This window comes from Gavia stellata, chromosome 7 (assembly GCF_030936135.1).
Source record: "Gavia stellata isolate bGavSte3 chromosome 7, bGavSte3.hap2, whole genome shotgun sequence".
Taxonomy (NCBI): Eukaryota; Metazoa; Chordata; class Aves; order Gaviiformes; family Gaviidae; genus Gavia; species Gavia stellata.
Genome location: NC_082600.1, coordinates 30,739,467 through 30,762,087, shown reverse-complemented (window position 1 = coordinate 30,762,087; position 22,621 = coordinate 30,739,467). Strand labels below are relative to the sequence as shown.

The 22,621-nt window shown below is 36.2% G+C and overlaps 1 protein-coding gene across 2 annotated transcripts in view; it reads left to right on the top strand.

The window, feature by feature from the left end:
• Positions 1 to 22,621, top strand: part of AKAP6 (A-kinase anchoring protein 6) — a 234,450-nt gene that overhangs the window by 138,154 nt on the left and 73,675 nt on the right. For both annotated transcript variants that reach the window (XM_059819289.1, XM_059819290.1), the window contains 2 exons: positions 5,768 to 5,916; positions 11,752 to 11,872. In XM_059819289.1, coding sequence (XP_059675272.1) covers positions 5,768 to 5,916; positions 11,752 to 11,872 — 270 coding nt within the window. The remainder of the gene's footprint in view (positions 1 to 5,767; positions 5,917 to 11,751; positions 11,873 to 22,621) is intronic.

Genomic DNA, 22,621 nt, shown 5'->3' with positions numbered 1-22,621 from the left:
AAAAGACAAAGAAAAAAAAACAACAGAAGAGTTACCATCCTGTTTCAACAACAAAAACAAATGCCTACACTTAGGGTAGAAGCAGTACTTCCAAGAAGTCACTTGAAGTCCAAGAAGCCTAACACTGCTAAGTGGTGGACTCGGTGATGGCTCTGGGTGATTCTGTTATACAATGCCATTTAAAATGCCAGGGTGACTTCTTGGATATACTGCTTCCACCCTAAGCCAACAGGTGTAAGAAGACCTGTTGGCTGGCTGTGGGAATGGAGTGGTTCATGATGAAGTCTGTCTGTGTAGAGTCTTTGGTCAAACTCTTGCCTGCCAAAGAACTCTTTCTGTAAGCTATATCTCCATGGAAGATATTTTAAGCCATGTACTCAACATAATTTTATTCAGTAGCTGCATCTGTGACAGAGCCAGAGTCTGTTTCATGTCCTGTAATAAAGCCTTCTCCACAACTTTATAATGTGGAGAAATAGAGAGACTATTACAGAATCACAGAATCACTAAGGTTGGAAAAGACCTGCAAGATCACCAAGTCCAACCATCAACTAACACCACCATGCCCATTAAACCATGTCCTACAATGCCTCGTCCACATGTTCCTTGCACACCTCCAGTGATGGTGACTCCACCACTTCCCTGGGCAGCTTATTCCAGTGTCTCACCACTCTCTCAGTAAAGAAATTTTTCCTAATATCCAGCCTGAACCTCCCCTGGCACAACTTGAGGCCATTTCCTCTAGTCCTGTCACGAGTCACTTGGGAGAAGAGACCAACACCCACCTCTCTGAAACCTCCTTTCAGGTAGTTGTAGAGAGCGATAAGGTCTCCCCTCAGCCTCCTCCTCTGCAGACTAAACAGAAAACAAAAAACACTTGAAGGCATAGATATGACCATATAAATGCTACTGTGATCAACTTAATTTGGGTAAGGAATTACTCCCAATTTTATCGCTTAAGAAATTCACCAATTACAAAGATATAAAGAGTGCTAAGCTGGGATGTGCGTTCTTTTAGAATGGTGCAGCTGAGTTTCAACTTCTATAAAATATACATATAGGTGAGCCTTCTAAGTCTACATGCCGCATAACACCATCTGATCACCTCCTTGTTCAGCAGAAACTGGAATTTGTGCTTTAATTTAAGAGACAATGTTTTTATCCAGCTTAAGTTCAACTAACGGCAGAGGAACTGAACTACATCTGTATTTCAGATGTAATTCTATAGTTATTACAGTCTAGTGTGGCAGTGGTATAGCTTTTCTACAGCACTGTAGAGAAAGGATAATGCAAGAGAGGATACTTTCATAATTCAAATTCAACTGAATGTATTATAATTTGTATATTTAAAACAGAATAGTTAGCTTACAGTAACATATTTCATAACAAAAGACTTGTGCTCCCTAGGAAACAGTGTCTGAAAATACTTTCTTTTCAACACCAATTCAGTGGTATTTAGTCTAGTACATTCCAACATAAAATTTTTTTGCAGCAGAACAACACTAGCGCTGAGGTCACATCTCCAATTTACATTGGTGTAAATTTTGAGTCTCTCATTTGACACTCTGTATACAATATAACCTTTCAATCTCCTTCCTCCCACAGTAACAGCCATTATCCCTTGTCTTGTCTTTCTCCACTTCAAAATAAGGTCATTCTAACATGTAGGTCTAACAAGAAATACAATGTATTTTCATTGATTTGTATTGTCACTGATTACCCCTTTGTGTTATATAGTGATCTGTATAGTAAAGGACATTCTATGTTGTTGTGCAAAGTCAGTCTTAAGGAACAGATTCTGCACCCCAGGCTCCCTTGGTTTATTTATAAGGTCTTGCTTTTTAGAAAATGAGCTTTCTGACAATAGCCTTGAAAATATTTACCATTATTAATTGGTCATTAGAACTGAATATTTGGCACTAGTATAGAATTTTTTCACTGTTTTCCCACAGACACTACTGTTTTTTCATAGTCTTGTTCAGAGATTGGATCCACCAGGCTCAGGAAAATGAAAGCATTTTGTCATTTGATTATTGGAAATATCTCAGTTTAATTTACAACAGAATATTGTAAACTCATTCCATCCTGGTGACTGTTAGAGAATCTGTACAAGTGTGTAACCAGACCGTCACCAGCATCTTTATTGTGTTTTTACTGCAAAAATGGTCACTTAGAAGAGGACCGTGAGGTGGAAAACAACTGCTGAGTATCATTCCTTGGCATTTGCTTTCCATGTTCAATTTTTCACTGATTCTGACTTGCTACATCCTCTAAAAAAAAGAATAAACTGAATTCCATTTCTAAGATGGGGCCCTAAAGAATAAATGAATGATTGCCTCCCACCCAATTTCTATTACGTATCTTTGGGATGACGCATATGTCAGTAGACTTTCCCAGGATTTGCTAGATATCCATGTCCGTAGAGGTGTGTTTGTCATAGACATTAAGTTCTCATAGTTGTGTTAAGTAAACAAGAAAGCATATGTAGGGCAATCTGAAAATGCCCACTTAAAATAAGCTAGAAGGTAAAGCAAGTAGCTTTTCTATATTTGATTAGCAATTAATAAAGTTGCTACTTTATTCCGCCAGAATACTGCAAAACTAGTCCTTCATTATCACTAAAGATTTTAAGTTTAAAATAAACTGCAGTAGTTTTATTGCATATCTGTGCTGTATACTATTTTCTAGATTGTGCCTTGTGCCTGTTAGTTCAGCTTCAGCAGAATGTAGGTTTTTGAGACTTAAACTGATCAATACCTACTCGAGGACTTCAAAGTCTCTTTGGATTTGCAGTTGATATCAGTAGAACAGGGACAAAAAAAATGCTTAAGTACAACAGTGAGATAGATGAATTCATACAGAAAAGAAATCAGAGAGATCCATCTGAAACTCCACACTGCCTGAGTTTGAGTAGCTGTTAAGTATTCGCGATAGTTGAAGACAGAAATTGGGTTTAAAAACAAAAATAGTTATTTATAGAGGGATCATATTTTGAGGTGCAAGAACTGGGACACAATTGCTTGTATTCAGGATTCGAGGAGTATGATGTTGATGGAGTTCATAATCCTCAGTACAAGAGGGCCTTATAGCTGTGAGGAAGAAAGAGTGCATTCTCATTCATCCCTCTCCGTATACTTACTTACCCTTTCTATCCTGTTTTTCCTTTCCCCCCCTATTCTATCTCATCCTCCTTTTTCTTCTCCCATTTTTCATATACACTAACGATGTGCTGATCTGCAAATATTTTTGCAAGTGAACAGAGAATGTAAGATCTGTGAAAAGCTGCTTGCTTTATTTTTCCCATTTCTTATTTTAAAATATAGAGGAAATTATAGGGAGGGGAATTAGAAAATGCCAAAAAAATGTGTATCTCAAGTATTGGGATAGTTGTGCTATTTGGGAAATAGCGTGTGTTCATATAGTTCAGATCTGAGTTTTAATTCATATGTGTGAGGTTCCAGAGTTTAGGCTACGTGTGAATTCCCTCCTTTTGGAGTACTGGGCTGGGGGGGAGAAGGGGGTTGTATACATAATTTCAACAACAGCCAAAAAAAACCCAAAAAACAAAAAACAAAAAACCAACCCACCCCAAAACCCACCCAAAATCCATAAGAAAAAAGCAAGAATCACTTATCTTGATTTCCAAACCCATCCTGAAAATCAGGGAAATTATTTACTTAAAGTTTTCCACAACATTTCACCCCTAGGCTTAAAACAATCACAGAAGATTTTAACTGATAACGTAATTGTTTTAGAAAGTTACTGGTCACTCACAACAGGGCCTTAGACTGAAACTGTCATGTCAACCATAACTAAAATAAAAACAACCAGTGAATAACTGCTTTCTGGTAAGAATAAATTAAAAACAAATCCATAGCCTTATGTGGACAATACAAAATACTCAGCTGGAAGATTATACTTACCGGTGAAGAATTCTTCCAAAAAAGAAATTTGATCAGGAACCCCTGTATACTATGGAAGGGGATTGTTTATCAACTTAAAGGAAAATGTATTTGGGGTGAAAGGGGAACAGGAAGGTGATGATGTTTGGGAAGGTGATGATGTTTGTTTATTTGCTGCTTTTGGTCATTTCTGAGTTATATAAAGAGCAATTTTAATTATACTTTCTGAAAGAGCATGTTTTATAGTTCTCTCAAACCTTAACATTTTACTCTAACTGGACAGTCCCAACTAGTTAGTCTTGTATTCAGGTAATGTTTCTTCATTGGTAACCCTGTGTGGTTTAATTTTCCACTATTTCAGACTAGGTATGAAAGCCTTGTATTTCGTTTATGTACACACTAAAAGACCTGCACGGTTTACTTGGAATTTTTATCTTCTATGTCCTTGAAATTGCTACTATTTTTTGTTGGGTTTTTTAATTCCTAAAAAACATATTGGGGTTTACTGCCAAACATAACAAATCTCACTGTAAGAAGCAACTGAGAGAGAAAGCTATAAATGTTTGAAAGATAAATTTTAAAAGGAAATGGAATTTCCACATCAGCTACATTATTACTCAGCAGAAGTTGCACCAAGGCAAGGCATAAGCAAATATACGTAACTGGTATTACCACAAACTTACAAAGACATTCCAACCTTCCTTCAGACTTTCCTTACTGACATTCTTCAGTGCCTATTTCCCTTCACTTGCCTGCATTTTTCCTAGATTTTGCAGATTTCCCTTCTCCTTTCTAGCCCCTTCACTGCTTTCTCTTTACAGCTGCCATTGTTCCATAGATGTGTAACTCTTTCATGCTGTCAGCAGCCAGGCAAACTCTTCACTTCCCTGCCTCCCACAGTAGAAAATGCAAGAGAGTCCTTACACAAAATTTCCTCCGTGCTTGTTGCATTTCCTTGCAATAGCACCAAATAGTTAAGCAGGCATTCCCCTCCTAATGGAAGTAAGACTATGTAGTTACACAAAAGTAGCAGGTTTTGAAGCATTATCAGAATTTGTAATGTGTTTTTCTTTCAGTGAAGCATATTAAAAGAAAACAATAGCATATTGGTCCCAAAGTGCTTTTGAACTTACTCTACCCTCTGTTCTTTGTCCTGTTCCTAGGGGCAAGTGTGGCAAACAGCAGATTTCATCCTTTTATCATCTGGTTCTCAGAGCCCCAGAATCAAATTGATCACCACAGCTGCAATAAATAAAGTGTCTATTCAATAAGTTATGATTCCAAATACTATTCAACATTCTTCTGGCCAGGCACAGAGTCTGATGGAAAACAGCACATCTCACTTATTGCCTTTTTTCTTGCAATCAAAATTGCTGAGTAATCAGATATGGGAAAGAAGAATGTGAATAATGCAAATTTGTTTGGTTTTGTTCACACTTACTATTTAAAACAAAAATACCTGTAGCAATATGTCTTTCATTAATTATGAGGCACAGGCAATGTGTTAACAATATCAGTCCTGAAGCCTGTAAGAAATGTAATTTTACATATCTACCTGTTCTGTCATAGTGCGTGATTTCTTATATCTTTTTCATTCATGTCCAGACATTTTTATGCAGCATTTGATTGGATATACATCTCATGGACTATATAGCACATTCTCTGATAGAAACCTAAAGAGTTCAGTTCTGACTGGCTTAATGGTTCAGCCTTTTTGACTATCATGCAAGGAGAAAAATGATGATGTGAATCATTTGGTTAAAATTGTTGCAGTCCAAAAGTATTTGTTTTAAATGCATTCCTTCTGAATCTTTTTTAAAAAAAGTTCTGTTGTGTTTTTTTTTCTCTTTGTTTTCTTTCTCTAGGCTGAGGTTCAGCTATGCTATCTGGAAGCACAAAGAGATGCTGTTGAACAGATGTCCTTAAAGCTGTACAGTGAGCAGTACAACAGCAGTAGCAAGCGAAAGGAAGAGTTTGCTGATATGTCAAAAGTTCACACAGTGGGAAGTAATGGGTAGGGAACTATTCTTTTTGTTGTTTTATTCTCACTGATCTGTATTTTTTTTTACATTATATACTTTTTCTTACTTCTAGTTAACCAAGATTTTTCTTCCTAGGCCAAGAGGCAGGGGAAAACTCTCTCTGTATATTTATTTTCTCATATATGAATGCAAAAAATAATGGGTTCTGGATAATTTATCCAAATTATGGTTTGTTCATAGGATGACCTAACCTTATCTAATAGCAATCCATTATTTTGATTTTAAAAATGTAATATGTGCTTTTGCTTCAGGCTTTTCTCCTCCAGTGGCTTCATGTCTTTTGATTTCTTAGCATCTTCCAAGGAAGCATCTTTATAATGTATTAATACCTCTGCAAGACAATTCTCTATAATCGTTATTCTACTAGTGACTAGGAAACATGAATGTGAAGCCATTCACTTATAGTTCACCGGTTCAAACATTCCAGTTTTGCACTTCTAGAAAGATTTAATTTTAACTGTTTTCCCTTGACTTGGTCTTCTCAGTCTGTTTTTTAGTAAATGTAAACACACATACCCACACACACACATATATTATATATGTAAGTGTATATATAAAGGCACTCTTACTTAATAGTTTGAGCAAAGAATCTTGGACAAATTCATCATTGGACTATGCTAAAATGAAGTCTTGCTGCCCCTCCCTTTTTCACAACCAAGAAAACTTGTAGTTCTGGTTTAAGACTTTTTCTTGAAGGTCTTTTCAAAAGTGTATCTTCTAACTGCTGGCTCCCTTAAATGAATATAAGAACATACCTGTGAGTTTATAATAGTGCGGGGCAAAAGCAGTTTGAAGGAGCCAGCTAGTGCTCATTGTTTTGGTATACCATATCATCCTGGTACAAGCTTTCTCATAACCAGTAAATACAGTAGAACTTTTGCCTGCAGTTTCCTATGCAAGGAAAGTCATTGACCAAGGTTTTAGTGAGTTCTTTATCTCCAGAACTTCCTTTTCCTATTCTTAACTCAATGTTGAGGTCTTGGAAAGACAGTTTTATTAAATTATTGACTGTAAAGATAAATGAGCCTTGTAAACATCCCCTCTTATTATACAGAAAGATGACTGTTTTAGAAAAGTTGATGTGGGCTAATTATGTAGGATTACTGAGATCTTCATTACATATGCAGAAATCTGTCATATTCTCAAACACACCAGTGCAGCTAGTGCCAACCATAAAAATAATTTGTTCAGAATTGGTGTGTATATGTATATAAATGTGCACTGGGGGCTACATGTTCAGAAACAGCTTCTAATTTTGCGTCCATAGTTGAATGCGGGCAAGACAAGGTTGGAATTTTCTGTGGCACATAAGACAGTAAGACATCAACAGACATTTGATTTTATTGAGAACAGGGGATATAAAGCTTTAAACCCCATGGAAAAATCCAGTTCCTAGTTCCTATACCATATGTGTAAAGCAAATAGGCTCTTAAATGCACTTGTTTGCACTTGTAATTACATGCTTATTACTGGGAATAACTACCACCACTCCCTACCTTTTCTGTGCAGTGGCCACCTTTCTGGGCCTTTATGTCCATTCCAGCCCTTAGAGGCTCAACAGTGGCTTAAAGGGCTAAAGGACCGGAGGGAGACGAATACATATCATGTATTCAGCCATTACAGAAACTGGGGTGAGCTGAACTCAGATGGAAAACTTCCAGTTGAACCAGTCTGAGGTATTGTATTGAACACAACGGAAATGCTTTTCAGCTCTTTGAAAGTACAGTTGATACAACATTTCCTTATTGCATAAAAACTGCGGACAAAAAAATTATGGACAGAAATTCCACAGCAGGGTGACCTAGCTAGAGACTAAGATCTCTACAGAGAAGAGGCTATTTACACAGCTGGGAAAATTAGAGTATCTATCCATTAGCTGTTGCAGAAGTTTGGCCTAGGAGAAAGAAGAGTGTCTACAGGGAGAACAACAGTTCTGGTAGATGGAGAATTGTTTTATGGGGGGGAAAGATTTAGGAGGCGGTTTTGTGTAGGAAATAGCTAGACTGAGATAAGTAAGGAAGGATCTACAGAATAGGGTGATGCCAGTGGGTGTGTAAAGAACAGATTTCCTGCAGAACAGCGATTCTGTTACAACAGCGACAGAGTGTGTTCTCATGTATCTGCATGGAAAAATTAAGAGTGACAATGAAGGAGAAGGGAATGAATATCCACTGCAGTAGAACACCAGCTAGCCAGGCAGCAAAGGTACCCAAGAGCAGTTGAGGGCAGCTGTAAAATGCTATAGCAGATCTGAATGGAGATATTGTATCCCCTCAAAAACAGGGAGGAATTTGTACAGGTACTATCGGAAGATACGGTTACGATATTTACAACACCATCGCACAACGTGAAGGACAGGTCCTGGGATCCTGTCATCACCTAGTATTGAGCTTTCACGGATGAGGCTTTGAGGTAAATGCATTAAAAGGGGCTTCAAGTATACAGAATATAAGGCAATTTTAAAGCTGTTAAGGTCAGAACTCCGATATCTTCTATATCCTCCTAATAAAAACGTGTATGGAAAGGAGTTCCAAAAAATGATCACCAAGAAACTTGAAAGAACTTTTTGTCTGGCTGAATTTCTTTGGTAGGCATACCAGTGTCTTTACAGTATTTCTAAATACCATGTGAGTTATACCATCAAAGAAATAATACAAACTGGAAGTGTGTGTTAAACATGGGGAAAAAGGCTGATGGAAATAGCTTCACATTCCTTTTTATTTATTAATGCCACAGACGAACTGGTTTTCTCATGAGAAAGATGCTCATGAATTTTCATTCAAAATAATAAATTGATGTCCACATTTTAAGAAATATGTTTAGGGTTCAAGGGATTAGACATGCAACTCTGCATATCTGATTCCCTGTTTACCAAGATAAAATATACTTGTTAATGTAATTTCAGTTATTATGTAGCTAATAGTTTTAGCTTATTAACCAACAAACCTGTATTAAGGAAGCTGTAGTTACCTGCCCTTTAACTAATATTATAGCATTCTTGTTGGCAATGTTCGGGTACTTTGGAGGAATACTTTTCTGCAATAAAGAGATGACCTTATTTATTCTTTTTTAGCAATTGGTGGATTTGGATAATCAACCAAAATAAGATCTTTTCTATAGTTCCTGCATCTGTAACACACATCAGTATTTCAGATGTTATGCTTTCCCTGATTCTGCCTGTGGCAATATGAAAAAAAGATCTGCTAAGCCCAGGAAAAATAGATTCTGAATAAAAAAAGAAATATTCAATATACCACAGAAATACTGACAGGTACATTTTAATCTTAACCTTCACTGATCCTGCAGTTGCTGGATTTTCTGAATATCTTTTCAGTGGCTTAGTAACCTGCATCCATTTCCAAATAGTAATTTAATAGTAATTAGTAGATCCATCCATTTAGATGTGAGGCATTCATTTTAAAAACAAAGCTTCTTTTTTTTTAAAAAAAATGTCAGAGTTATTTTAGAAAAATTAAAAATATTGTGATCAAATTTAAAAAAAGCCACCATAGGTGATGCTTTGTAGGCTGACTTCACTATCTTCAGGCTCAGGCAAATAACTGCCGTAGACAGTTTGCTTAAAAATGCTCCCAGATGACTTTATTTTACAGCAGAAAACCAAAAAAAAAAGAGAATAGTCACAGTATATAAACTATGGGCAAAAAAAATTCCCCGATACATCTTGTATCCCTTCCTGGGCTTTTTCCAGTGAATCCTGTTTCTGTCACTCTTCATTTTGGGTTGAGTTGTTGTTTAGAACTTTAGCTAGAAATCAAAATGTTCAGCTGTTTCCTAGTGCTTATTTGTGTTTTATAAAGGTCAGGAGAAAGTGCTTTTGTGTGTCTTTAAAGGATGGATTCATTCTCTTACACCAATAAATGGACAAAATTGGACTGTAACTAAGATGTGGTTCTATAGATGCAAAGCAGGTGTTTGGATCCAGCACACGTTCTGCCCAATATAGTAAAATCCCAGTCCACTTCCTAGTGCAGTTTCCAAAGGCATCCCATCCCATTCTGGCAGCAGCAGGTCATGAGCATTAGATGTAGGCTTTGATTCCCGTTATCTTCGTATCTTGATTTAGATTTTCACTGGTACAAACCAGCCAAGTCCAACTGAATCTGTAGCAATTTATATGAGATGAAATCTAGTCTCTTATATCTTAAAACATATGTTTTAATAACTGCTTGTCAGTTTTATCACTTGGGATAATATTTGGATAAAACAGAAGGAAAAAAAGGAGCAGTAGATACTGAAGATACAGAATGGTTATACAGTTTTCTGAGGAAGGGATAAAGACTCAGTATCACTGCAAATACACCATTCAAAATGGAGTTTAGTTTTATTTTAGTTTAAAAATGATATCTGAGTAAAATACCTCCTGGAACAGGAGAAAAGCCCTGAACTCCAAATGAAACTATTATATTTCAACAATAGTAACTTGCCCTTTTATGCTTGCTCTTCTTTATAATAGCATCATCACTTACCTTCTCAGGGCAGCAGGCAATTTTAAGTAAGTGCACCTCATAAATTATTGAGTAAAAGTCTACTAAGTACAGTGGATTAAACTAGAGAGTTACTTCAGAAGCAGGAATCAACACTTGTGCATTATACAAGACTTCCTTTGTTGTCAACTCATTGAAAATAGTACCACAGAAGGCAAATGCTTTCTTCTCTCTTGCTTGCTTTCTGGCAGAAAGACAGTTTTACTTGTCACAAGTTTATCTATAAGCTTTCAAAATTATGATGCATATGGCACTGTAGTTAATAAGAAGTGAAACTGCGATAGTATTAATAACATTAAAAACATGTTTCATTTATTGTTTCTGTTGAAATACTGCTAACTTTTTTAATGGCATCGCTAAAAAAGTTGTTAACAATTGGAGAAATTAGCTTTAGTGGAACATGCACTATTGTTTGATCAATATGGGGTTTTTTTGCTACTACTGACAAGGCTTTTGTTAGTTCCAATTTTGCAAGTTTGAAGATCCCTTTTCAAGGGGTATCTTTTTGACGAATGTGCAATTTTTCAGCATGTACCTTCTGTCTTGTATCACAGGGTTTTGGAAGAATCTATGCTTTACTTATTCACTAGGCTTTCAATAGAGAATCACATTAATCCTTTTAAGCTCCTTATTCTAATGATTTATTTTGTTGAAAACCGTAGTGATCCTCCTTTGAATTTTAATGATAGCTGGCTATTCAAGGATTCATTGTTTTGACTTCCTGTCCTTACCTTTGTTTCTTACATGTCTGTAGGGAACACCTGTCTAATACTGTATCTGGCCTTAGTTCTCACTGGCTTACCATATTCACTCAAGCCTATCTTAAGGCGTTAAGTTGAAATGCTAGCTACTCATCCATGAAAATAAATGTAGGATATTTACGGAGATAGGCAGATAGACAGCAGAGGGATGGCTGAATGGATTGAGCCATTTTTTGATGAAAATAATATTTTTATGTGAATTATAGCAAGATGATTGTTGCAAAGTTTGCTCAATATAAAGTCAGCACTTCAAAAACCATTTAACAACAACATCTATGGGGGAATTCTATTTCAAAATTTTTGAATCAAATGCAGTATGCCAACAGTTGTCAGGATTTGGCATTAGCCACTGAATTTAGGTCATGGCACTGTCTTAAATTGGATTTCAGTTTTCATTTTCATCCACTCTGTATAAATACAGAATGTCTCTTTAGAAATATAACTAGGAACATCATGAGTTTTCAAGAATATATTATTCTAATACAAGATTTTAACAACTACACAGTATTTATGCATAATACATTTTGTTCCTTATCTACAGCCTTTTGGACTTTGATTCAGAATACCAGGAGCTCTGGGATTGGCTGATTGACATGGAATCCATCGTGATGGACAGCCATGACCTGATGATGTCAGAGGAGCAGCAGCAGCATCTTTACAAGGTTAGTGCTACCGTTACTGCCTTTACCTAGCTATAGAAGATCTGATTAGCTTGACAAGTCTTTCTCTCACAGGATATCGCTGCGTTCATTGTATGTATCATGGTGTCTATTAGAATTCCCTTCCCTGTCCCCAACCTCATTTCCATGCCCTGTGCGCTGACAGGCTGCACCGACATCATAATTGCAAGAAAGTTCCCTTTATCACATTCTATTTGGTGTAATTCTATAGAAGGACAAAGATTTGTCTTCAAGATGAATAGAAATAAATGAAACTGCATTAATAAATAGACTGAAACAAAATGAAGGAAAAAAATGAAATGGTAGCATTTAACAAAATGTGTTTTGATTGGAGCTTTCAGCTGGATTTTTATCCACCTTTCAGACCTCTTCTGGGAAGAAAGAAATTTGCCTTGATTTTGGTTTGCTGCTGCCAGGATACAGGACTCTTCCAATTTAATTTTTATTAGTTATACATAAAGCAGACATTGTCATGTTAAGTCATCATCACATTTGCTTGTGATTTCAGCAAAATGATTTTGAACTTGCATATTGATTATAGGGTCTTCATCTAACATATATATATACACACACACACATGGTTTCTCTTATTTGTCATAGCAGCCTTAGCTCAGAAGCTTTATCACTTCTTTCGGATAGACAGTACTTTTAAGAAGGTCCCCAAAATGTGTGATTTGATTCTAAAATTGATTCAGGCTTCACTGTATGTCTGAGAAGCTGTAGTCCAAGGATCTGAGGGGTGGTGGGGGAAAGAAAGGAGGGGCTTTCAACAGAAATATCAGTCTGCAGTAAATCTTCCTCATTTAGGCAATTTTTATTGGAGTAATTCTGACAGTTGTCATCCTTGAATTGCTTTGAGCATATGGCATATTTCAAAGAGCAGATTGTGAATCATAAAAAATAAAATTAATAACTAACCACAGAATCAGCAACAGTATAATGACAAGAAACAACTACCCTCTAGCTTTTTTTTATTTCTTGTCGAATAAATGGTACATTCAAGGTCAAATAGAAGTTGTTTTCTTTCTTCTATGATTGCATGATTTGATAATTTCTTAAATATAATTCTTTTTTTCTTGCTTTGTCATCTTAATTTCTTGATGGTCTTGCAATTTTATTCTTTCTAATTTTAGTCCTTTTATTTAAAATACCCAGTGAGAAAGGGTTGTCACATGAGTTAAAATATTTTTATAAATGGAAATAATGGTTCAGGTCCAAACTGGTTTAGGCTGCAAATGAATTTAATTCAGCGGCCTCCGTTTCTTGCTTTGACAATCATTTCTTATTTTTGCTAATGTCTTTTTCCTAACTTTTTAAATACTTAATCAGACTTAATAATACATTAACAGTCCTGGCCCTGGCTAGGCTCAGAAATAAACAATGTGAGAAATGGGTAAAACGTTTCTTGCGAATCTAAAATAAGATGTTATGGTAGTGCCTGTCCATGTAAGACCAGCTTGTACAATGCCTAATCTAACCACTAGTTTTAGTCCTATAGTATAAAAATCAATAAACATAAATTTTAAGGAAACAATCCATCCATCATATTAAAAGCAACAAAGCTTAAGCAGCCAGCCCAAGTATTTGGGGTGCTATTTAGGATACTTCCCTTTCCGGTATCCAAGTGTAACCATTAAGAATAATTATAGATGGTAAGGCTGGTATAATAACGCATGGTGAGAAGAATAGAAGAGGGCAATAATTTAAGAATTAGTTTGCAGTACAGTATGGTAGCAAAATGAAGAATGTTGTATATTCAAAATGGGAAGTAATAGTCTCCTAATATTATGAAATTCTGTATTATGATAAGCATGACACTTCCGAAAGCATAAAGTTTGTGCCAGAGACAGTAGCTTTGTCTGTGCAGCACAGACAAACCAGCACTGTTTCCAAAGCGCAGGCAGCTTATTTGCTCTGCAGTTTCCGCAGGGGGGGGCATCTGCTAGGTAATAGAGCCCGCATCTAAAAAGTGCCTATCTGGTCACTGCAAAACCACTTGAAGAAGGGTAGAAACAGACTGCTTGCCTTCCTGTGATGAATATTCTCTGCATATACTTTTCTAGTGAAAGCAGCAAGCAAATTGTTAAGGATTGAAGGAAAGACTTAACTAAAAATGTGGAGTTTGGTTAAGAGATGACTATGTCCATAAAGCAGGGAGTATATGCAGGTAACGTAAAAAGCTTGAGTGCATAGCATTAAGATCTATTAGCCTTTAAAAAAAAACAAACCACCGCCTCTCAAAGAAGTGTTGAAAGCCCCATAATTTCAGACATTTAAAAGTAGACAAAAGAAAACATTAGCAAATGTAATTGAGGGAACAGTTCTGCACTAGCAAAAGAGAGATCAGATAAATCACTAGGTCTTTATCATCCTTAATTTCAGAGATTCGCGTAACAATAAATCATGCCCTCAAAAACAGTATTAACAGTTTTATAAAACTAGCCTAGTAAACCTCTCTTCTAATCAATAGTAACACCCTTTTTATTTGGAGGCTGTTATACAGAGGCACGGATGGTCTAGTGCTTACAGCTAAGGTGCAGGAGCACTGCCTACATTTCACAGTGAACACAGCCATTATGGTCTATGGGGAAAGAAATCTGTAAAGAGAAATTCAGGCAGCTATTATTATCAGAATTCCTCCATGATGTGGGGTGTTATGAAAACACAGATCTTGCTTCAGTCATCCTTTATCAGTTACAGCTTCAAAAGTGAACCTGCTAATTGCACTCTCTGCATTTTGGTGGATTCTCCTAAACCCACAGATCCCTCTTCTCAGTTATTGAGCTGACAAGTAATTGCACCTCTGAGCCAGCTCAGCAAGCTGCCTCTGCCAGGGAACCTGCTGTGGTATCACTATTACCAACAGTAATCATTGCCCCTAAGGAGTCTATGAATGGGAAGGAGCAATGATGAAACAGGTAAATCGGAAGGGAAAAGCATACATTAAAGCAGCATAACGTAATATATAAATGCTAAAATTGTGTATGGGAAAATAAAATGTATTTTCATCATTAGACTATTTTCCCAGTACTCTGTTTTCAGATTTAATATAGATTTATGTCAACTTTCAGCTTAATTTTGTTTTGTAATATTCCAGGAGCTTCATAGATTTTTATTAGGAACCTTATTATCTCTCTTTAACTAGGTTTTATTTTGTCCTTAATATAATAGGTTTTTTAACTCTGAATATGACTCTATATTTCCTAGATTTTAGTACAAAGATTTACAAAAAGAGAAAACTATTCTTCCTCACTATGCTCCCCCATAGCCCTAAATGATTTCAGCTTTACAGTCTTAAACTGGCTAATGATTCTGAAAATCAACTAGTGTTTGATAAACTGGCAGTCACAGAATGAATTGCTGACAGTTTATTTGTCCTCTAACGCTTTATCTATCAACTAAGAAAAAATTAAGAGGAGCATTTCCATGTTTTTGGACTCTTGCTTCTTTGTACTGCTGTAATAGCTCAGTTTAGTGCCAAATGTATCATGTTTATTTCATTTTAATCTACTGCATGTGAGCCTGATCTCATAAGCTCTAAGTACACAGAACTTGCATTGACTTCAGCTGTATTCATATGCTGTTACTGGTGGATCAAACGCAAAGAATTTAAACTCTGCTAATTAGTCCTTTAGTGGGAACTTGAGTAATTCTGTACCTTGAATGTTCAAAAATGAAGTAAATCAGTATTTACTGGAACTGTGGAGCTTAGAAATGAGTATACTAGGCAGAAAAGTTAATGATAATTCTTTCCATTTTCCTGAGAAGATTAATTGCAAAACTTAATTGTGTTAGATTAAAACCCCATTTAAATAAGTACAGGATGATTGTTAAAATTGTTAATATGTTCAGAATAAAATTAACTAAACATTTTTAAATATCAAATAAAAGAAATTACATTTTTCTGCCTGATTACAAGTAATGCATGGCAGTTTTAATACAAACTGCATAAGCCGTAAGTCTTGCACTAGTAAGTCTTCAGCAATGATGGTCATGATAGATAGAGAAAGACCCTAGTGTAGTAGTGCAAAGATTTTGAAAATATTCAGTTGACATGACTTTTGAACATGTTAAGTGCTAACTATTTCATCACAGGGAAGTGGTTCACTGTATTAAATAACATGAAAATGCACATCAAAAGCTAAGGATACCTTTCCAAAAAAGTTGAGGGGGGAAAAATCTCCCAGCAGTTTTTGTTTCCCTACTGGAAGCTATCCCTCCTCAGAAGGTGCAGTTCATTTTCTCCTCTGGGTGTGCTGCTGCTCCATTGTGCCTTTCTCTCCGGCTCAGTGTGCTGTGGCCCTGAGTGGATCAAACAAACCGTGGTGAAAGTTTCCCTCATTTGCATCACTTCTAGACAGCCCTGTCGTACTCTTTGCTGACAGGAAATCACTGTCTTTGTCACCTTTTTTCAGTGATCTCCTTTTGGCAGAGATTGGCCATGTGACCAGGATTAATCACAACAACAGTTCTGGCTCAGAACTCAATGACATGTTTTCCTCAGCACTTCAATAATGGTGTAGAGGAGTCAGTAGGAAATGACTACATTAATTTCAGAGTGAAAAGATAATTAACACTTAAGGACTAGTGCTATAACCTATGGAGCTATTATTCAAATTAAAACTAATTTATTGCAAACTTGTGAAAAAAAACCCCTGTCCTTTAACGCAACTGTTAAAATAATCTTACAAGAGTCCCCGAGTTTAAAAAGAAACACAAACTATATTTAACGCGGTAATATAAATACACAAAAACTTAAACATTTGAAACTGGAGGCTGAAGTATATAAAGTGCTTACTTAGATGATATGAATAGGATACTGGCAAACAAAAGCAGCAGTGTGCTCATAGAAAGCTGTGCTTCAAGGAGTTTCCTTGGCAACAGAAATGCAGTTCCAAAAGTAGAGAGAACTTTCCTCAGAAAACATACTATTAATAACAACCTTCCGGAACAACTTGGAACAATTTGACTACTTGGCAATAATAATGCCAAGTGTTCTGCAAATTAATCTAACACATAACAGTTATATGTTTCTCTTGCCCGTAATTCTCCTGAACTGGGGGACTGAGTTCTCTGCTGTTAGAGGATACAAATGTGCAAAGCGGTTCCAAATGCTGTGCAAACAGAGAAAGGGCTCAAATAGCAGCAGCCTATAAGGATCAATTAATGTGCTTCGTATCATTTTAACTTGTAAAACAGATTAGTTTAATTGGATTACTTTGTTCCATTTAAACCGAGTCCTGCGTACCTACTGAAGCCACATTGTAGTTCAGTCTTTATTTCAAGCAGATTTTCCGTATAAAGAGAACTTATTAAAAGATTAACAGCCTGTAGAGTGATATATTTGGACAATACGCTTAGGGGATTGCTTATAAACTAGAAAACGTGAAGATTTTTGCTTCTACACTGCATATCGTGCACGGTCCAGGATGCCTTCTGTCTGTCTCGTAATCTGTCAGTGCCTGCACAAAGCTGCTAAAACAGTCAGTGGGAGAAGATGATGATCATCACTTCGGAGGAAGCTCTCAGCACACTGCAGGATTGAGGCCCTTGTAGGTAGTAACTACAAATCTGCTATGCACGCAGTATTTTTAGATATGTCATCATTTCTGTATGAGCCAAGAGAATAAACCAATTTCAGATTTGCCTTGCCAATAGGAATAATTAGAATTCCACTAAAGGCGATAAGTTTACCAGACAGGAAAGATAGGCTGTGCTACTACCTCAACTTTTCCTGAATTCTTACATCTAAAGGTTAGAAGTAATCAATATCTCATTGTGCAGCCTGATAATAAGTAATAACCATGATGTTAAAATCTAAATGATTGCAGATAGCGCTTAGGTGTGTTGACTCATTTGGGAGGGCTTTTTAATTGCAATCAGAATAGTCATTATAGTTTGCTAATAAACTTTTAGGCTACCTTGCAAAAATCACCACCTTTTTGAAATATGACTCTAATGCTATTAACAAATTATATCCCAAAGTGAAAGCTTTTATTTTATCTGACAAAGCATATGTAACACTTTAAGAAAAAAGAGAAAGATTATTCTGCTAAATAATATCAATGGAGATATTCATCAGCAATAGTAAATTACAGCACTTACTTATGTCTGCATACATGGATTGATACATGCCTCAATGGAAGCTATTCTTTGCTTTTGACATTGTAGTATGCTTTTAACTGGCATGTATTGTAAAATGACTGAGCTAAGTTTTGCAGAAAACTATGACTTCAGTTACTGTTCTTCAAGAAGTTCAGTAATTTCCATGTGCTAGGCTGTTTTGGGTTTTTTTCCTCAACAGATTAAGAACCTCTATGACTTTCCACACTAGGTAGGAAAATCAACTGTTTTGTATGAAAGGTCTCAAAAATGCCTGATACCCCAAGCAGCAGTAAAAATCTGACTGCTATTAGAATGTCAACTAAAGGAGTTCAGGACCTGACACAGCAAAGTTTCCTAGTCTTTTATTGCAGGGGGTGATGAAATTGGTTAACTTCTTTTACACAAGTATTTTCACTTCAGTTGCACCGGACAACAGAATGAAAACTCCTTTGTGACACATACTGTAACAACCAGCTCGTTTTTCAGTGGTCCATATGTCTAATTTTGTAATATGATTAAATTCCTTGCTACTTCTGGCAAATTTTATATTTTAAAAAGCAGAAAAGAAAATTATTGTTGGTGAAAAGTCTTACTTAAAGCAGATAAATGTTATGTTTTAATGTCTTATATAATTACAACAGGAAAACACTGATTACCATCTCTTCGGAATTACAAAGTAAGTCTAGAGAATGGATAAAGGGAGAATATGAAAAATATTTTTACATTTTCTTGGTTGCTTGCATAATGTATTGTAAATGTAAACATGCATTTTTAAAAGCAGTGTTGTAATTTCTATGGAGCAGACTCCCTCTATTTCCGCAAGAAGTGGCTTCATGCATTTCACAAGAGTAAGTGGGTTTCTCCCATTTCTTCCCAGCATGACATTGACGATGAACTTCACATTGTAGCAAAGCAGTATTTACTGAGCTTGTAGCAAAAGCCAGCACAGCTTTTGGGAGATTAAAGCAGTGTGTCTAGAATGAAAGAGGCATTCGACTTCAAACAAAAGTAAATGTGTACCACATAGCTGTCATCACCATTCCTTACTACAGCTGCAAAACGTGGACAATTTACAGTCATCACGTCAAGCATCTTAGTCAACTCCACATGCTCTGTCTTTGTGCCCTTGCTGGTATAAAATGGTAGAATAAGGTTCCAAGCAGTGAGACCTTAAAGCATTGTCAAATATTCAGCACTGAAGCAATGGTCTGGCACACTCAGCTGTGGTGGTTTGAGTGCATACGTCCAGCAGTAAATTACCCAAAGCCATTTTCTGTTCATCAAGCATTTTTAGTTTTTAAAAAATGGAAATGGCACCTTAATTTACCCCAAAGGATGATGAAAATTACAACCTTCATTGCTTTCTATATACTAGGAGTGCCTAGTGTCCAAACAAGGTAGAAAGGGCTCAAGATTAGTCTCAGACATACTAAATTATTCACATTCTCTAAAGAACAAGTAAGAATAGCTGAAGTATAGCAGCACTCTGGCCTAATCTTTGGACCAAGAATCCCTGAGAAAAGGTATTATACGTGTGCTGTTGTACATGCAGTCAAACACCGGGGACAACAGTACTGGTGCCGCAATGTTCTTCAATGCCCTGAACTGAGTAAAGAGGCCATATAAGGCTCCAAAACATGGACATGTTCTGATTTACATTGTTCTCAGCACAACCTTTCAAAATTTTATCCATTCTTCTGAAGGAGTTTAGGTTATCTGTATTTTCTTGTTTCCTGATACACTGGATCACATGCAGACCACATGTAAGCAGTGCAGAGTCCTAGGAGCTGCCCACTGTGAGGCTAGTATTTAATGTATTACAGCAGATTTTGTGAAAGTTCGTATGAATCAGCTGACTAAAAACATCTCATGAAGTGATTTTTGAATTTGCACTCACAATTCACTCATAAAGTCTCACATACAATAACTCCAAATAAGGGAGGTCAGCCCTCTATAAAAATAAAGAAATTCAAAGAAGCCAGGACTGGTTTCTCTTTATCACACTGCATCTCAGAACCTTTAGTTTAATATTTCACATCCTTTGTTCTGGGTTGTGAAACTATGCACTACTTTTATGATCTTATACAATAACTATATAACATAAAAATGGGTCCATCAGGTCAGAGAATAGCGTGTCCTATGCAGTTCTCCAGATATTTTTCTTCCATGAGGTTGTCCAGTAATCCTGAGCCCACATAACCTTACAGAAACCATAGCATCCTGCCTCAAGGAGTCTCACAGTTTTAGCCCCATGCTCTGACGAACCACCTTCCGTGCAGTGTGTCTGTGCATGTGTCTGCTCTAAACCTGCTTTCCAATGGTCTCACCAAATAATATATTGAAGTAAGATAAAATTAGGAGTGTTAATAACACAATGACAACATCATTTTTGAAGTTATGTGTAGACATGTTCTTGGTTTTTTAGCAGCTTTGTGGATTAGGCTGTTTCAGAAGGATGCAGATAAAAATATCACTAGCAAAAAATACCACCAGCACAAAATATATAGGCCAATAGTATTACCATATTCCTCAAGTTAGTTGCCAATTTTTAATTCACTTTCCTATTTTTTCACCTCATACTCCAGGAGAAAATACATTTTTTTTTTTTAAACTCATGAGAATTATGTGCTTTATCCATGAAGTTTTGCTTCATAAACTTAATACAGGAAATACTATTTTCTTTCCCAATTACTCCTCATCAGTACACTTCATAAATAATAGATACTGTAATGTTTCTTTTTAAAAAATAAACAAAACCCAAATGACCACAGAAAACCTTTTTAGCAGGTTTTCTATATGAAACCCAATTCACTAAATCTCAATAAACTTGCAATGACAATACATCCAATACATACATATCTAAATTATAAAAAATAAGTGCAGTGAAGTATAACAGTTTATAATCTCCTGAATTTTTATTTGTGTATGTGTTTTATTTGTATACTTATTTTTATATATATATATTATAGATTATATTTATAGATTGACAGTATGTAAAATGTCAATATAAAATTTCAATGTAAAATAGTTATTTGTATATATTTGTAGCCTTTTTACATACTTAAGTGGTGTTTTTACATTGTGTGTACACATTTTTAATACATTGTACTAAAAATAGCTACAGTATTTTGTGCTAACTTCTCCTTCTAACAAGGTAAAATAAGCAATCACTATAATTTCAGTTGTGGTTTCATCAGGTCCAATGGGGTCCTAGGGTAGGCTCTAGCCAGCTCCTGTGGCCAGTGAGGAACACCTGTGGTTCTTCTTAACTTCTTCTAGGTGCTGATATTTTAGCATTACAGAAAACATGGTTGCTATAGAATTCCGGTGATCACGAACTGTAAATGTTAAAGTTGGCTCTGTGGAGGTATGCTTTTGGGGGAAGATAGCAGTTGTACCCTTCAAATCCTGTTGTTGCAGACTGAGAGGTGCTGTTACGGGTGTGCAGGACATGCTCCAGCCGTGTCACTGAGCTAACCAACAACATGCTGTCACAGGCTGCAGGGAAGGCTATGGAGAGGTTGTAGTTTCCCTAGTAATACAGTGGGAGAAGGGATCAACTGTGAAGACTAATTTAAACTACTAAGGGAGCTAAGTAGACCAGCCTCTGTTGTGAGGAGGCTCCTCTAACAGGTGATTCAGAGCAGAAGCTTAAGTTAAGCACTCTGAAATTCTTTCAGAAGAAGCCTTTTCTCTCTTCTCTCTCTCTCTCTCCACTGATTGTATAAAGAGGTTATGAAGATCAGCCTCACTCAGCATTACCTCTCACTGACTCTCAGTTATCATGAAAAGAGGAGTTTTTAGTACCATTGTGTCATGTCTATGCAATATTCCAGTTTGAAACCCTGCTGTGATGCATCCAGATTTTGACAGACATTACACTGGAGTTTGATCATCTCTGCTTTACCCATTGATTTTTCTTAGAAATGGGAGATGGTAGATACAGAATTGCCACTAGTTTTTCAGGTGGTAACTTTCTAAAGATGAACATTAGCCTTTTTGAATGATGTATTGAGACTGACATACATGTCTTTTGCTGACCTTCATCAAGGAGGACTATGTGTCTGCTATGCAGGTGGAAGAACAATAATTCCCAAGATCTCTTAGTTAGTTAACATGTGTGGAGAGAGCAAATAAACACCGTCAGAAGTGAGAAGTAGTTAGTCATGTGATCCCACTTTGTTGTCTCAAAAATTTCATCTCTATTGTTTTGGCTTTTCAGTAAGTGTATGTAATTTATAGTCAGGGTTCATTTTTCTCTAGCAAGTCAATAGTTAAATGCCTCATAGTGTGAGTATGGAAGATTTTTGCCTTTTTTTCCCGAGGTTCCAGGAAAAAAAAGATAGAAAAGCTTTCTTTCTGAAAATATTTAGTTTTCTTATTGCTTTAGCTTGGCTCAAAGAAAATTTCTACTCTTAGAAATTCTACTTGATTTAATCTTCAGTTATGGTTTTTAGGTGTCTCTTTTTTGTTAACTATCTACCAGAATATGTAAGGTGTTTACACCAGAGGCTGAAACATGTAATAGTTTAAATAAATAAATAAATAAATGAAAAGAGTGAGAATAAAGTGGGTGATGAAAATCACCCCTCTTTTCCATCTTTGCCTCTGTGCTGAGCTAGGGAC